Source organism: Puntigrus tetrazona, chromosome 7, assembly GCF_018831695.1.
Source record: "Puntigrus tetrazona isolate hp1 chromosome 7, ASM1883169v1, whole genome shotgun sequence".
Lineage (NCBI taxonomy): Eukaryota > Metazoa > Chordata > Actinopteri > Cypriniformes > Cyprinidae > Puntigrus > Puntigrus tetrazona.
The window spans coordinates 6,831,133-6,847,322 of record NC_056705.1 but is presented as its reverse complement, the minus strand read 5'-3'; the positions used below and the strand labels follow the sequence as shown (position 1 = coordinate 6,847,322).

The following is a 16,190-nucleotide window of genomic DNA, read 5'->3' as shown; positions in this document are numbered from 1 at the left end:
AGGCATGTAGTTGCATATTAAAGAGAATTACGTGACAAAATCACTTACAGTACTACCTTCTATTTGACTCCAAAGAATGAAAACACACAGTAAAGGTAATGTGAGTCATTTTCTGTTGTGGTATTCTGCTACTAACCGAGTTTAGGGTTGTTTACCATCTGTTTATCGCCCAGAGAGACTTTGGTGTGAAGATGAGATTGTGACGTGGAACGGTAGGTGGAGACTAGTTGTTCTGGTTATTCCAGTAGTTCAACTGTAGTGTGGAGTGACTCATTTAAGGGTGTCTTCAAGCTGTTCGCTGAGATGCGTCTAACGCCGTTTGTGTTACAGGAGCTTTCATTAAACCATCAAATAGAGAATTAGGAACCATGACTGGGTGAGATTTTAGATAAAAACATTGTTATCACGACGTGGGTTCGATTACTGCGCCTCAGGTGTAGACGGGACAAGAACATGGGAGGTAAGAGACAACAGGCTACCATTTAGCATATTCCCAAAGAGGTATGAGTACCATGTCATTTTGACTTTTATACATACATATAAACATACATACATATACACACACAAAGCGTACACACATATATGTACACAAAACCTTTTTTTTATTTTTTATGCGAAAAATCACAATTAATTACATGACAGCACAACATTTTGACATCATTCGGATTTTTATTGTCTGAGTTTTGACTTTTATTTCATTACGATTCAATGCTATATCAGCTTTTCGTGTTACATACTTATGGACGGTCATATTTATCATTTTTTTAACTTTACATCTCGCAATGTCTATCATTACGCATTGTATGATAATTTTAACATATCACAAATGACTTAGGCCATATTTTGACTTTTTAAATGATTTAACTTTAGTTATGACTTTTTCACACTCTCAGAAATAAAGGTATAAAGCTGTCACTGGGGCAGTATCCTTTTAAAAGGTACACTTTTGTATCTATTAGGTTCAAATATGTACACTTTAAATACTAATATATACCTTTATGGTACCAAAATGAATCCTTTTGGTATAAACAAGCACCTTTTGAAAAGACACCACCTTAGTGACGGCTTTTGTGCTTTTGTTTGTGAGAGTGCATCATTTTGATGTATCGTATAATTTTAAAAAGCATGGCTTTTTATGTCAACAACATGGCATATGTCATAATTTCAACTTTTCGTCTCATAACCAAAAGCATGCTTTTCTACAAGGCAGAAATGGGCTTCCATATTAGTCTTTAATGTTTAAAAAGCATTATAGATATGTAGACCTCATTGCGATTATTAAAACAGTAAATTCCTTCAACAGCAACATCTTTTTTCCCCCGAACAGCTTCTGACTCTCAACCCGAGAAAAGGATCGTGCTTCTTGGGAAAACCGGAGATGGCAAGAGCAGCGCCGGGAACACGATTCTCAAGCAGCAAGTCTTCAAGAGCAAAGCTTCACCAGAATCTGTGACGGCTGAATGCGTGAAGGGAAACCGGAAGGTCCACGGCAAAAAGATCACGGTTATTGACACGCCTGGACTCTTCGACACCGGCCTGGATGAGGGGGCCATCAAATCAGAGATCATTAGATCAATGATCGAGAGCTCTCCGGGTCCAGACATGTTCACCATCGTCCTGAAGGTTGGCAGATACACGGGACAAGAGATGGAGGTGGTGGATAAAATCGTGGAGTACTGTGGAGAAGATACCTTCAAACATTCGGTGGTTTTATTCACTCACGGAGAGCAGCTAGAAGGTCAAACCATTGAGGAGTTCATCAAGATGAGTCCAAGGCTACAGGAGCTGGTTGATAAATGTGGAGGCCGCTGTCACGTCATCGACAGCAAATACTGGAAACAACGGCAAATGGGATACAGGAGCAACAGAGTCCAGGTGAAAAACCTGCTGGAGACCATCGAGCAGAAGCTGAAGGACAGCGAGAACGGCTGCTACACCAACGAGCTGCTTCAGATCATGGAGGAAGAGATTCAGGAGGAGATGAAGAACGTAAGCGAGGTCAACATGTCGCTAGCAGAGAAACGAGAGGAAGCCAAAAAGATTGTGCACAAAAAACTTCTGGTGAAGCTCGCGGGAGTGACCGCGGGAACACTGACCGGTGCCTTTCTGGGCATCGGAGTCGCTGTGGCCTCCATTGTCACGTTACTGAAAGACACGAATGTCCCGGGAGTGGTGAAAGCCGGAGCCGTGGCCGGAGCCGCGGGGGCCACTGGGATAGCGGCGGGGGCTGCCGCGCTGAAGGCGGGGGTCGTCGCCGCGGCGGCCAGCGTTGGAGTGGCTGGGACCGGGGTCGCTGCAGCTGCGGGTGTCGTGGTTGGAGTCGCGGCTCTCGCCGGAGCGATCGGGGGAGGAGTTACCGGATGCAAAGCCGCGGGAGACACGGATTCGGTGACTGGCGCGATAAAGAATGCCGCGAAAACCAACTATAAGAACGCCAAAGGTGCCGTGAAAAAGGTAAAGAAACATCAACAGGAACTTTTTGAAAATGAGACAAACGAATATATAGATCAGGGAACAGACTAGTTATTTAGCCTACGACCCTCTACTGCACTTTTCTTATGGCCCGTGTTCACTGCTGTTTTATGAATTGTTGCAACCAATTTAATTGTTTGAAAAGCATCATATAACAGTCCCATAACGTGTGGGAGTCATAGAGCACCATTTGAAGGCGGGACTTCCTGTTCTGACACATGGTCACGGCAGCACATGGTGTGAGAAAAACTTTTAAAATTACATGAACTGTGAGTAAAAGTATAGAAGCCTATGCTTTTCTTGTATGAATTATCCAACGTTGCGCGGTAAGGAGCAGGGTCCGTGACTCCTATGCCTTACCATACCAGGATACCAGGATTTCTCATTGACAATATTATTGACATGGGTGTGAAAAAAGTGTGAGATGCATCTGTTTCACAGCAGTGAAGAAGTGCTTCTTGAAGTTTAACATGGAGTAAAACCTCATTCCTTGAAGTACATGATATGACACGACACACAGGGCTAAGAAAGTTTGGTCCTGGACGACCACCATCCCCAGAGTCAGCTCATTTATATAGATAATATAGACGTATATTAGATGCCTTTAAGATGTTCGTAATTTAAAATATATTTAAAACTGACATCGTATGCCTGTTGTTTGTACACAGCAGATTTTTTCAGACATTTTGCAGGTGCATCAACAGGGAACAGAAGATGTTTAGTGACCTATACAGTGGTGTAACTAGAGACTGGCCCATGGATAATATAACGTATCTAGAAATTTTGAGTCTGTTAAGACCTTGTCGAACATTTTTGAGGTTCAGGGTTCTAATCCACCCTCATATAGGTTTTTCGTTCTCAAAGCGGTGTTCATTAGTGTGACTGTAAGAACAAGAACACGTTTGTGTGCATTCGGCGATTCTTTTATCAGAATAAAGTGCTTAACTTATATGATGCTAAACTGTAAGGTGATTGTGCTACAAAGACTAAGATGAAACCACATGATCTCAATTTATTTTTTTGTCGCTGCGATTTTGATAAAGCATAGGGTTTGCTTCTGTTTATTATATGAACAGTCACTATGTATTATAATGTATGTTTCTTTGTCATTAATTACAATAATAAAATATAGATATATTATTTGTGTAGGTCTCTTTTATTCTTCTCACAAGAACTAATCATGGCCTGCATTGCAACAGCTTAAATTGACTTTTTGCCAAATATGAATAGTCTCCGGTTTCATCAAAAACATCTTAAATTGTGTTCTGAAGATGAACAAAGCTTTTATGAATTAGGAATGACATAGGGGTATTTAATGACAAAATATTAATTTTGGAGTGAAGTAATACTTTAATATATTTTAATATAATATACGGTTGTGGCCAAAAGTTTTGAGAATTACATAAATATTGGAAATTGGAAAAGTTGCTGCTTAAGTTTTTGTAATATCAATTTGCATATACTCCAGAATGTTATGAAGACTGATTGCATAGTCCTTCTTTGCCATGAAAATGAACTTAAACCTGAAAAAAACTTTCCACTGCATTTCATTGCTGTCATTAAACGACCTGCTGAGATCATTTCAGTGATCGTCTTGTTAACTCAGGTGACTCAATGTTGACGAGCACAAGGCTGGAGATCATTATGTCAGGCTGAGTGGGTTAGAATGACAGACTTGAAATGTTAAAAGGATGCTTGAAATCATTGTTCAAGGTCAGATTGATCTTCTGCAAAAAGTATGGTGAATGGACTGCTGAGGACTGGGGCAAAGTCATATTCTCCAATGAAGCCCCTTTCCGATGGTTTGGGGCATCTGGAAAAAGGCTTGTCCGGAGAAGAAAAGTTGAGCGCTACCATCAGTCCTGTGTCATGCCAACAGTAAAGCATCCTCAGACCAGTCATAGTGGGGTTGCTTCTCATCCAAGGGAGTGGGCTCACTCACAATTTTGCCCAAAAACACAGCCATGAATAAAGAACGGTACCAAAACACCCTCCAACAGCAACTTCTTCCAACAATCAGGCGGTTTCAATTAATCGTTTGTAATATTATTTAATAGTCGTCTTTCTTTTAGATTCCCACCCAGAACCACCAGAGGTCACCTCATCTCCATGATAACGCTACACCTCGACTTGACTGGTATTTTTAGGACAGCAAGTCTGAGAGTTAAGGTCTTGATTACTTAATACTAGTTTCACCAAGTCAGTTCTGTTACCATAAATACTGCGCACTTATTATAGTAATTACAAGTAGCCTAGTATAAGTAGTAACTACATATACAACCCCTGAACCCAACACTAAACCTAATCCTACTCCTTGTAGTTACCAGTACTTTCTTGGGTAGGCTGACATTATATAGACTTATTTGGGTTCTTGTCTTATGTGATTAGGGCCGGTTGCACAGGTTCGACAACACGGGACACACGACAATGAAAGACTTCAAGATCTGCTTTAGGCTCCTATTGTTGAAAAAATGTGAAACTCCCCTCGCTGCCGTCACTCTCTTCATTCTCTCTCTTGCTTTATTTTCAACTAAGGCAAAAGTGAAAGCTTCTCAAAGTTCATCAGTGCATGTGAGTAGAGTTTCCAAGTCTATTTGGTCACAGTTTTCCGGAAAACTTCATCAGAAGATAATTTGCAGCCTCTGGTGCGTCAACACAGGTAATTCACTTTTCACATAGACGCATAAACGTACCGTTTTTAGCAATATATTTATATTCTGATGTCAAAGTGGCCATCATTTTAAATAGCATACCTTTTATTACAGAGACCAGCATCCACAGCAGCAAAGAATAATGGGAGGTATGTTAAACCCCCTGACAGTTTTTCTCTGTGGTTTTAATTGCATAAACACACGAATGATTGTCAGCAAAGACTGAACATTGTAAATACGAGCAATGGCGTGTGTTTTTATTTGTAGATTTGAAATGGCCAGTAATAGCGTTGCTTTACTGCAGTATCTGAATGATCTCCATAGCTTTTTTCCCCCCTTCCATTAGCCAATTGGTCGTATAAGATTGTCGGAGCGGTGGCAGGCGCAGTGACTGGAAGCTGTTTGGCCATTTTAGTACTGGGGACCTCGGTCATCATTCTAAGTAAAGGAATGGAGGTATTTACAGTCATCACGGGTGGAGGAGTTACAGGAGGAGCTGCGGCAGGAGCAGCGGCGATGGCAGGGAACGTAGCTGCTGGTATGGTTCTCGGAGCTCCGGCTGTAGGAGCAGTTGGAGGAGCCATCCTCGGATGGTAAGCAGCAGAAGACTCTGGTTCAATGCGGGATGCAATGAAGAGAGCAGTAGATGTTAACTTTGACATGGCGAAACACACGATTGAGAATGTACACCAGTTTGCGGATGTTGCTTTTAAAGCTAACAAAATGGCGAATACACATAAAACCAAGTAAAGACGTAACATTACATTTATAAAAAGGGATCTGCACAAATATTGTGGAGCTAATGTATCATTGGGATCACGGGAAAGAGGCATAATGTCTGATTTTGCTTTAGTGTAATCAAACTATTTGACTTTTTTTAAAGAATCAAGATGCAAGGTTTACTATTAGTGAGAAAGAAGTATATTTACTCTCTATTCAGTACATTAACTTTTTCGAGGGATCTGAGAATGTGTTAACTGAACTTAATTTTGGACAGAGAAACCAGTATATCTGGAGTGAGTAGTTTCAGTAAAGGTTGGTCCTGTAAAATGAAAGTAAAACAAAAGGAAGTTTGTTCATACTGATGCTGGTGAAAGTAAAAATAAAAAAGCTACTCTTCAACTTCTGCGATGAAACCAAATAATGATGGGCAACGCTGTTGAGTTTCTGCTTATTTCTTCCTTAATGTACTTTTATTGTCCACTTTTTAAGTCCAACTCTAACATAAACTAAAAGAGTGTACTAAAGGGGAACTATTGCACTTATACTTTGGGTACATTTGAAATATCTTGCATTTAAATTGCAATGGTGACATTGAAACATATTTAAACATATATTAACTCTTTAATTTTAACAAAATAATTTGATAAATAATATATAGGGTTCTGTATAAGGTACTGGATCTTAGAGCTGCGCTCTGCACCATAGACCACAACATTACAACATTTTGTTGGCATTAGTGGAAGTGCCTAGCATTGTTTAAATCATGTTTATGAAGCTGCCATCAGTTAGTAAAAGTAAATAAGGAGGTATCATATCAGTCACAAGTGAAGTCTGGTGTTCCTCAAGGCTCAGTGCTAGGACCGTTACTTTTCACACTTTACATGCTACCTCTGGGAGATGTTATCAGGAGACACGGTGTTAGCTTTCACTGTTATGCTGATGGCCCAGTGATACACACCCAACTGAGAAAAGGAAGGCAAAGTCAACATAAAAAAACTGGGTGACAAGCCATTTCTTAATGCTAAATTCTAAAAAAACAGAGGTGTTAAATATTGGACCTAAAACCCCCACATGTAACAGCGTATTAATCACTGTATAACTCCTGATGGCAGCTTTGCTAATTCTTCTGCATCAGTTAGGAGCCTAAGTGTGCTACTACATCTCAAAAACATCTCAATTTCGATGTACACTTTCAATTCAAACACAGAAATATTAATTCATACATTTTTGAGGTTAGATTATTGTAACGCTTTACTGGGTGATTGTTCTGCAATCTTGATAAACGAATCACAGCTGGTCCGAACCGCAGCAGATAGAGTCCTTACTACCGCACTGTAACGTCACTGTAGCGCCATTTTGTGGAGCATCCAGTGGACGACTTCTTCTGCGTTAACAGCAAAGGAAGGATGAGTGTTTTATGGGTATTTTGATTTGTACAAATAGAGTATCTTTCCATTGCTTCATTTGATCGTTTTATTTGTGCCTATAGTATGTCAATACAATTATAAACTGATTTAGGGATCTATAAGTGTTTTTAAATGAACAAATCAATATTTTACTGATTTACAAAGACGGCATGACTCTGTGCAAATAACAGTGATGATAAATAACCATATCAGATTGATTTCTGAAGGATCATGTGATGCTCAACACTAAAGAGATGGATTTTATTTTTGTACTTTCCGCTTCAATAAAATGTCCTGCAATGACGATCTGGCCCAACAAGTACATCTGTGCAGGCAATTATATGGAATGGAATGGACCCTATTGTGGTCAGAGAGGGGCCCTGGAACGAGCCGTCCTCTACACTTCTGCTGCAAGATATACACTTAAAAACTCCACAATTCTAACTTTTTTTCTCAGAATTGTGATTCAAATCGCAAGTTCATATTTCTTAATTTCTCACAGTCCTGAGGTTATAGCATGCCATTCCTTAGAATTGCGATTTGTTAACTGACGATTGTGAAACTGAACATTTGTACTGTGAGAAGTAAACTCACAATCGCGTAAAAGTCTGAAATGTGTATTACAAATTGTGTTCTTGGTTTCCTCTGAGGACTGTTTTGCACCAGAGAATGTCTTATACTTAATTGGAGCTTTAAGTAAAACGTAAAAGGTGTGGTGGTAAAATGAGGATTTTCCACCAGTTGTAGGGTTGCAAAGATCCTGGAGCCTACTCCGGTTTTATGGTCTGCAGAGACCTTGATGAAAGGCTGGTGTACTTTGATAGCTCTATTCCAGCTCTCTTCAGGCGCTTCAGGCGCTCTGTCAGCTCTTTCCTCTTACGGACAATACCAGAATCTTCTCGGAGCAGCACTTCTGGATTCTCTCCGATCAGGACAAGCATTGCGCTCTGAAGCTGAGTGATGAACTCGTCCAGCATCTGATATCGAACTATCAGTGGAATTTGATTAGTCAGGCGTTCGGAGGTAATCTATAAATACACACAAATAACATTAACGTGTATAAAAGGCAAGACTCGTACCAAGACTTTCCCACAGAAATGGCCTTGTGCATGCAATTGTGAGAAGAAACGTCTGAACTGTGAGAAGAAGTAAACTCACAATAGCCTAATAGCTGAATTGTGAGATCTATTTGGCCAGTCGTGTACAGTATGTACTTTTTAAATACATTGTTTAAGGTTTCCTCCAAGAAATATTTGCACCAGAGAATGTTTTCATCATTAAGTCTTAAATAAATCAAAACAGGTGTGGTGGTAAAATGATATATTCTGATAGAGACACACTTTATGAAACAAAAAGGTATACGAACCGTTAAGTAGGTGATGAGATGGTATGCCATGTCACGCACATCTGGATTGACACTTGGTGCCAGCAGCCCTTTACCGGATTTTGATTGTAGTTTTACTTTGTGTTGCTGGTCAACGTATAGATCATCTTGGGAATAAACAATCTTCTCCATCTTTAACTGCGAAAGTATTTTCTCCTCAGCGCTCTCAAACTGCACATCGAGAAAATTCTCAGCTTGCTCTTTTGCAGCCCTCACCAGTTCAGAGAAGCCTACAAAATGAGTGCGAACGATATGATCCACAGACGCAGTGAACAATGTCTGTAAATAAATAAAAAAGAGAAGAAATCGAAGGAAGTTAAACATCATCCTACATGCATAATTCTCGTGATTCAGTCTTTTATAGTTATAATCAAACATAGTTATTGGTCTTGTGCGTGGCCGTTCACCTGTGACGTCTTTGAGCAGCTTTAAAGCAGGTTCTTCTAGCTCCTCGATGTATTCCTTGACAATACTCTCAAACGTCCTGTAGTTTGAAAATCCGGGAAGCTCCATTCCTCTGTGAGTCTTCACATCCTCTGCTACCTCAATGCTGAGGGTATCCTCCGCTTCAGAGAAAAGACACAAAAGTTACATGCAAACTGCACAAATGTCAAAATTCTAAGAAAAAATTATAAAAAAAGCATCAATAATATTGTTACGTCACAGATACAAACACTTATGTCAGTTTATTTGATTATAAACTCACTCTTAATGGCTTTGGCATTCAGGGCTTGTTTCCAATTCATGAATTCCTCCCTGATTTTGGAATAGACCCTTGTGTTTGCTTTTTTTACTTCTTCTTCTGCCCTCTTTACTTTTTCAAGGGCATCGTTTAATTTGCTAATTTTCTGCGGAGCGTAAAATTTCAGATATAAAAACAAAGCCAGAGAAAAACATCGCTGAGGTCAAACGTACATCATTTTCATTTGTGAAAAACATTGTAGCGCAAACTGAAAGAGCGTAATGGATGTATATTGTTTTCATCTTGTATATGAACTGTAAAAAACTTTATTCAAGCGGTCAAAACACAAAAGCGCAATATAACTGAAAGCGATTGCGAATCCATTTGCGGATTTATTGAAACACACACAGAGATGAGGATTGTCAGAAACAAGCAAGGGTTGGCAACAGTAGTATCAGTCCAGAAGGCAAACATACATCTTGTATATGACAAGGAAGAACTGTAAAATCAGACTTTATTCAAGCTGGTGGTCAAAACACAAAGAGGGCGGCTCGAGTCAATATATCATTGGAGTTACAGAAATACGTGTAGCAAGAACGATTAGAAACAAATATAACACTTTCACAGAAAACTTTTAGATGGACAGATTACAATTTTGGAAAATAATATTTTAGCTGTTGATGCTGTAATATACGAAATTTACCGTAGCCAGAAAAGTTTTCTTTTCATATTCATCAAGAGGAGCTCCATGACCCAGCGCTCGAAGATCCCCAGACGTGTTCTCTATCTGCGTGTCAAGTCGTCTCTGCAACTCTGGCAGTGTTTTCTAAAAGTAAAGAAATAAGGTGTCCACAATTCGTATTACTACTACTAATACTACTACAATAAACAATGAAACAAGCAACAGTTACAAAAATGAGAAAAATAAAACGTAAAAAAATAAAGAATGAAATAGATTTGAATGCAGACAGTAATCATGTAGGATGATTACAATGTTTATAATGGTATAATGAATATAAATTATGGATGTTAGCTGGGAGGGAATTTCCAAGATGATGAGCAGCACAGACTCTATGACCAATACTGATTAAATAAGCCAGGGGTGAGTGAACATGAAGAGGAACGAAGAGATCGAGAAGGAGTGTAGGGAGGGAGGAGGATTTAGTGCGAGATTATGAAGAGTTTTGTAATATTTGTAATATTAAGTTTGTAAAAATGCAGACTTTGATAGGAAGCCAATGAAACTGTTGAAAAGACGGAGCAACGTGTTGCATAGATGAAGTCTGGATTATGATACAAGTCTGAATCAGCTGGAGTTTGTGGAGAAGCATGTGTGGTAAACCAGATAAAAGAGAGATACAGTAGTCGAAGTGGTCATATTCCGGTTAAGAACACCTGGTTAGGTATGCTTTGCAGCAGGTAAGATGGTTTGAGGTGGTTTGAGCTGGTTTAAGCTCAGTTTAAACCAGCTGCCATGCACCAAAACATTCCTTAGAGCATATGCTGTTTTTCTTTACTGTGTCAGTGTTGCTGCTGAATGTCTTCGTATACTCACAACAATGTGTTCAACCAATTCTTTTGTGAGTCTGTCTGCAAGATGGGGTATTGTAGCATAGCCTTCGTCCAATAGAGGCCTGTAAGGTAAGAGGTCATTTGAATAATAAGAAGCTGTCAGATGAATGAATTTTATCTCTTGACCATTCTGCCCACATGCTGTATTTCACCCTATCACTTTGCTTACATAGACATGAAATGGATTGTGCTACACTTTCTTAAGAGTATTTCTTGTAGTCGGTTTCACTTCTTGCCTGAAATGAGTATGTTCATCAAAAAAAATTCTTTCTTTTTCCAGAGCCTTTTCCAGATTGAGTTTTTCATTGATGTCATTCTGGCCCCTGCACTTAACAATCATGTAGCCCTTCCTCAGTTGTATTACTTCGTTTTTCACTGTTTTGACCACCATCTCCTCCATGCCTTTGTCCACTAAGTCCGGTTTGGTCAGAATACCTGCAGATTGGATATTTGTTTATTTCAAGAAAACATGGACAATATATGTAAGCAATAAGGTAGGAGAAACAAGACGTCATTACAGTGTAAACTAATTGATTATGTTGCTAAGGCTGGTTACTAAGGGTGTTGCTCGGCAATACACAGAGCTGTTGGGTGAAGTGGTCATATGTGCTGTATCGTGAATAAAACACATCTGCTGACCAATCAGAATCCACTGATAATCCAATTATTCAGTGAGTAACCTATATTGAATGTTACGAACCCAAAGTCCTTTCTCCAGTTAAATCCACTTTGAAGGCCATCTGCAGTGCCTCAGTGGTGGCGATGTCAATGTTTGCAGGCACCACAACCAAATTGATGGTCTCTTGTCTTGAATGAATTGTTTAATTAGTTGTTTTATCTGTTACACAAAACCAAAATGGCTGAATTCAATACTGCAAGAACGGGGCTAAAGTAATCTCTTCGCCAAATATTTGAATGCTGTACTATTTCCATACACAAAATGCATCTTACTTGTTTGTCGATGTCTTTTGGCTGGTTGCCAGTGGCAACTCTAGCAATGCCTGGCAGGTCAATGAGAGTAAGGTCAGGAACCATAAGTGACTCGATCTCCAGAGTGATCATCTCGTGACTGATCCCTTGTCCATCTCCTGCCAATACTCCCTGAGCTGCATAACAATACAATGACATAATCATCCCACAAATTAAATAAATTAACGACTTACATGGTATTAAAGTTCTCAGTGAAGTTTATATTCGAATACCGACCATATATGACAGCATTCTCTATTTCCTCTGGCTCCTTTATTGTTATTGTTTGATCCTTATATGACAGCGATGCATTCCAGTTTTGCCCTTTCTAATTTTCTTCAGTTTCAGTACCAGAGGACAGCGCGTCACAATACCTGTGTGTAATATACTAGATGGTCAGCTGAGCCACTCCTTTATATTCAGACTGACGAATAACGAAAGAGAAAACAGGTATTTTCCCTCCACAGTGCAATGTAACTAATGTGCTTATGTTACCTATTCCCCTAGGCAGAGCCACTCCAGACAGAGCTTCCAACACAGAACTCTTTCCTGAGCTCTGATCCCCAATGACGGCAATAGCTGGCAGGTTCAGGTCCTTTTCAAGACCTAATGACCTGAGAGAGTCCACTAGGTCAATGCATGGACGCACTTTCTCTTCATAGACCTGGTTTAGTGCACTGCTTTCAGACATGTCTGCAAAACACGATCAAGAAGTTTCAGAGATTAGATCAGAGTTTTATATCATGTGGTAACTATTATATTTAAACAATAAGTACCAGATTTTGTGTTATAGCAGAGGTGTTCAGGATCGCTAGGCCCAACCCCAAACGGCACCCTAAATCCTTGCGGATATACAAGTCCACACTTTTATAATGCGATGCTGCTTTGACTGTTGGGTACTAGTCTGCTTGGAAATCGCCTCAGGCCCAATCCCAAATGGCACCTTGTAAACCCTTGCAGAAACTTCCAGCCAAGCATGTTTGGAACAGGTTGGAGCTAAACTGGATTGGAAACACCTGTGCTACAGAGCAGGGGTTCTCAAATAGCCAAATGCCGTCTGCTTCAAAATCCTAGCTCAGTTCCAGCTGGACCGCATAAAACACGATGACAAGGGTGGCACCTTTTTACTGTTTCTACAGTTTGAAGTGAGCATGCAATACCTTAAAACGATAGAGATGTACACACCACAAGCACCACATCCTCTAACATCTAATCTAGACCCAAACACGCTTCATTCAAAGACCATTCTGCTCAAGCACATTTTTCCTCTTCATCACATACGTGCTACAAGAGCTATAGATGATGCAGTTTTTTTTAACAATAATGAAAAAAAGGGTAATATGTTGTTACTTGTGCTAAAACGGCAGACAATGAGAATTCAGTAAATATAAGTAAATTATTTATGGCTGCAACTGTCCAATAAATCAGTTTGACTGCTTTTTTCATCTATAGTGACAGGACCTAGTTGTTACGAACAGCACCTCTGTGGCTCTCTCCGACCACCACCGGAGGGAGCCCTCACCAGAGTATTGATCTCTCTAAGGACTCAGTTTCCCACAACCCCGTGCCTTGGACTGATTAGCACCGCCAGGTGTTCCTCATTCCGTCACCCTTTATAATGAACTTTCCAACCACCACTCGTTATAAGTCTTGTTTGTCACCACAACAATTCCGAGCGTTTATCCTTGTGTTTGTTTACCTGTTACCGACCTCGACCTTGTTTGTTCTACGATTGATATCTGCCTGCCTACCGACCTTCTGCCTGTTATTGTTTACGTCTCTTGGATTCCCCTTGTATATCGCTGTTCGCTCCTGTTTGACCCTGCCTGTCCGACCACGAATAAAGTCTGTCGCAAATGGATCCCCCTGTCTTCGACCAGTCATTACAGAAGACTTCGCCGCCACCGGATCCAGCGGATATGTATCAGCTGATGTCTGAAGTCTCGTCCCAAGCCTCCGTACTCGCCACGCACCAGCATCAACTTCACAAGCTCACCGCTTTAACTGAGGAACTGGTGAGATCGATCCACGCGTTAACTCTCGCTGCTGGGAATCCAGGTCAACATGCCGCTCAAACCGCTCAACCAGTTCAACCAACCGTGACTCCGCCTCAACCGAACCTCAATCCGCGTCTCAGTCTGCCCGACAAATTCGACGGATCATCCGCAAAATGTAAGGGGTTTTTGTTACAATGCTCTCTGTTTATTAGCCAACAACCCAGTTTATACCCCACAGAAGATAGCAAGGTGGCTTTGATCTGTTCCCTGCTCACTGGGAGAGCACTTGAATGGGCCACAGCCACCTGGGAGGGGCGTCAAATGTCTTTTCCCTCTTACAATGATTTTTTGCATGAATTCAGGGGGGTTTTTGAACATGTAGCCGGAGGGAAAGAACCCGGAGAACAACTGTTCACCCTCTCTCAAGGTACCAGCACCGCAGCTGACTATACTCTCACCTTTCGCACGCTTGCCGCCCAATCAGGTTGGGATGAATCACCTCTGAAACTGATGTATCGAAAAGGCTTGAACACGGATCTACAGAAGGAACTGGCTTGTCGCGACGAGGGCAGATCGCTTGAGGAGTTCATGGAGATCGCTATCAAGCTGGATAATATTCTTAGAGCGCGCACGGCAACTATGCGCAGTTTCCCCGTTCAAAGCCCTGTTCGATCAACGGCACCAGAGCCCATGCAGATCAGTTCAGCCCACTTAGACTCCGAGGAGCGGAATCGAAGAGTGCGTGAACGCTTGTGTCTCTACTGTGGTCAGGCCGGGCACTTCCGCATTTCTTGCCCCACACGTCCTCAGCGCCATCAAGCCGCATCGGTAAGATCTCAAACTCATTCTGATTCTTTTGAGATCCATGTCCGCTAAAGGTGAAACGGACATGGATTACGGCCGTTGCCTCTTATTGATTCCGGAGCAGCCGGCAATTTTATTGATAAAACTTTTGCTGAATCTAATGGAATCTCTCTAGTTCCATGTGAACCTCATGTAGCAGTGGCGGCGTTAGATGGGTGTCCACTAGGACCTGGAAATGTCTCATCGGTCACGGAAACCCTAATACTACAAGCAAGCCCCCTTCATTCTGAATCCATTCGCCTGTTTGTAATCCAGTCTCCCAAACATCGTATCGTCCTTGGACTACCCTGGCTCGAGATTCACAATCCCACCATATCTTGGGCCGATCGTCAAATAACACATTGGTCATCTAACTGTCACAAGCATTGCCTGAACAATTCCGTACATCAGTCTCCTTCCAAGGCACCTACCTCTGAAGAGAAGATCACCGTTCCTCCTGAACTTCCTGGCGAATATCAAGATCTAGCCATAGCATTCAGTGAAAGAGGTGCAACTCAACTACCACCTCACCGTCCGTATGATTGTGCCATAGACCTTATACCTGGACGCACTCCTCAACGAGGCCGAGTTTTTCCCCTTTCACAACCAGAATCAGAGGCCATGAAATCGTACATCGAGGATGAACTCGCCAAGGGATTTATCCGCCTCTACCTCACCAGCGTCTGCGGGTTTTTCTTTGTCAAGAAGAAGGATGGTAGCCTTCGGCCCTGTATTGATTATCGCAGCCTGAATGAGGTCACAGTTAAATATCGCTACCCGCTGCCATTAGTACCAGCCTCCTTGGAACAACTCCGCAGAGCCAAGTTTTTTACGAAGCTAGATCTCCGAAACGCCTATAATCTAATTCGCATTAGAGAGGGAGATGAGTGGAAGACAGCCTTTTCAACAACCTCCGGGCACTATGAATACCTCGTTATGCCGTTCGGACTTGCGAACAGTCCGTCGGTCTTCCAGGCCTTCGTCAATGAGGTGTTTAGAGACATGTTAAATCAATTCCTCATCGTCTACATGGATGACATCCTTGTTTACTCCGATAACCTCGATGCCCATATCACTCACGTCAGGTCAGTTCTCCAACGCTTAATCAATAATCAACTTTACGCCAAGCTTCAAAAATGCGAGTTCCACAAGACCCAAGTGGCTTATCTAGGGTACATCATCAGTGCGGAGGGGGTAACGATGGACGAGCACAAGGTCAAAGCAGTCGTGGAGTGGCCGCGCCCCTCCACCGTCAAGGAGTTACAACGATTTCTGGGTTTCTCTAACTTCTATCGAAGGTTCATTCGCAATTTTAGTCTCGTAGCTGCTCCCCTCACTTCACTAGTCAAAGGGAATTCTCATCGCCTATCGTGGTCACCCAACAGCATCCAAGCGTTTGACCTACTCAAGGATAAGTTCACGTCCGCTCCGATACTCCATCACCCAGACCCCAACCGGGAGTTTATAGTTGAGGTTGATGCTTCGAATGTA

The 16,190-nt window shown here is 41.5% G+C and overlaps 1 protein-coding gene, 1 long non-coding RNA gene and 1 pseudogene across 3 annotated transcripts; 2 read left to right on the top strand and 1 right to left on the bottom strand.

The window, feature by feature from the left end:
* The first annotated feature begins 268 nt into the window (after window positions 1-268).
* Window positions 269-3,485, top strand: si:dkeyp-67a8.4 (GTPase IMAP family member 7). Of its 2 annotated transcripts, none has more exons than XM_043244922.1 (2): window positions 269-460; window positions 1,328-3,485. In XM_043244922.1, the coding sequence occupies exons 1-2, from the start codon at window positions 454-456 to the stop codon at window positions 2,521-2,523; spliced, it is 1,203 nt and encodes a 400-aa protein (XP_043100857.1). In that variant the 5' UTR covers window positions 269-453; the 3' UTR covers window positions 2,524-3,485. The 2 variants fall into 2 exon arrangements, with proteins under 2 accessions (XP_043100857.1, XP_043100856.1); XM_043244921.1 differs by having other exon boundaries at window positions 1,304-3,485.
* Window positions 3,486-4,502: 1,017 nt separating this feature from the next.
* Window positions 4,503-7,212, top strand: LOC122349049. The gene is made up of 3 exons (XR_006251403.1): window positions 4,503-5,131; window positions 5,238-5,272; window positions 5,470-7,212. It is a non-coding gene; the product is annotated as an uncharacterized LOC122349049 (long non-coding RNA).
* A 93-nt stretch (window positions 7,213-7,305) lies between these two features.
* On the bottom strand, window positions 7,306-12,929 carry LOC122348979 (annotated as a pseudogene).
* Between the last annotated feature and the right edge of the window lie 3,261 nt (window positions 12,930-16,190).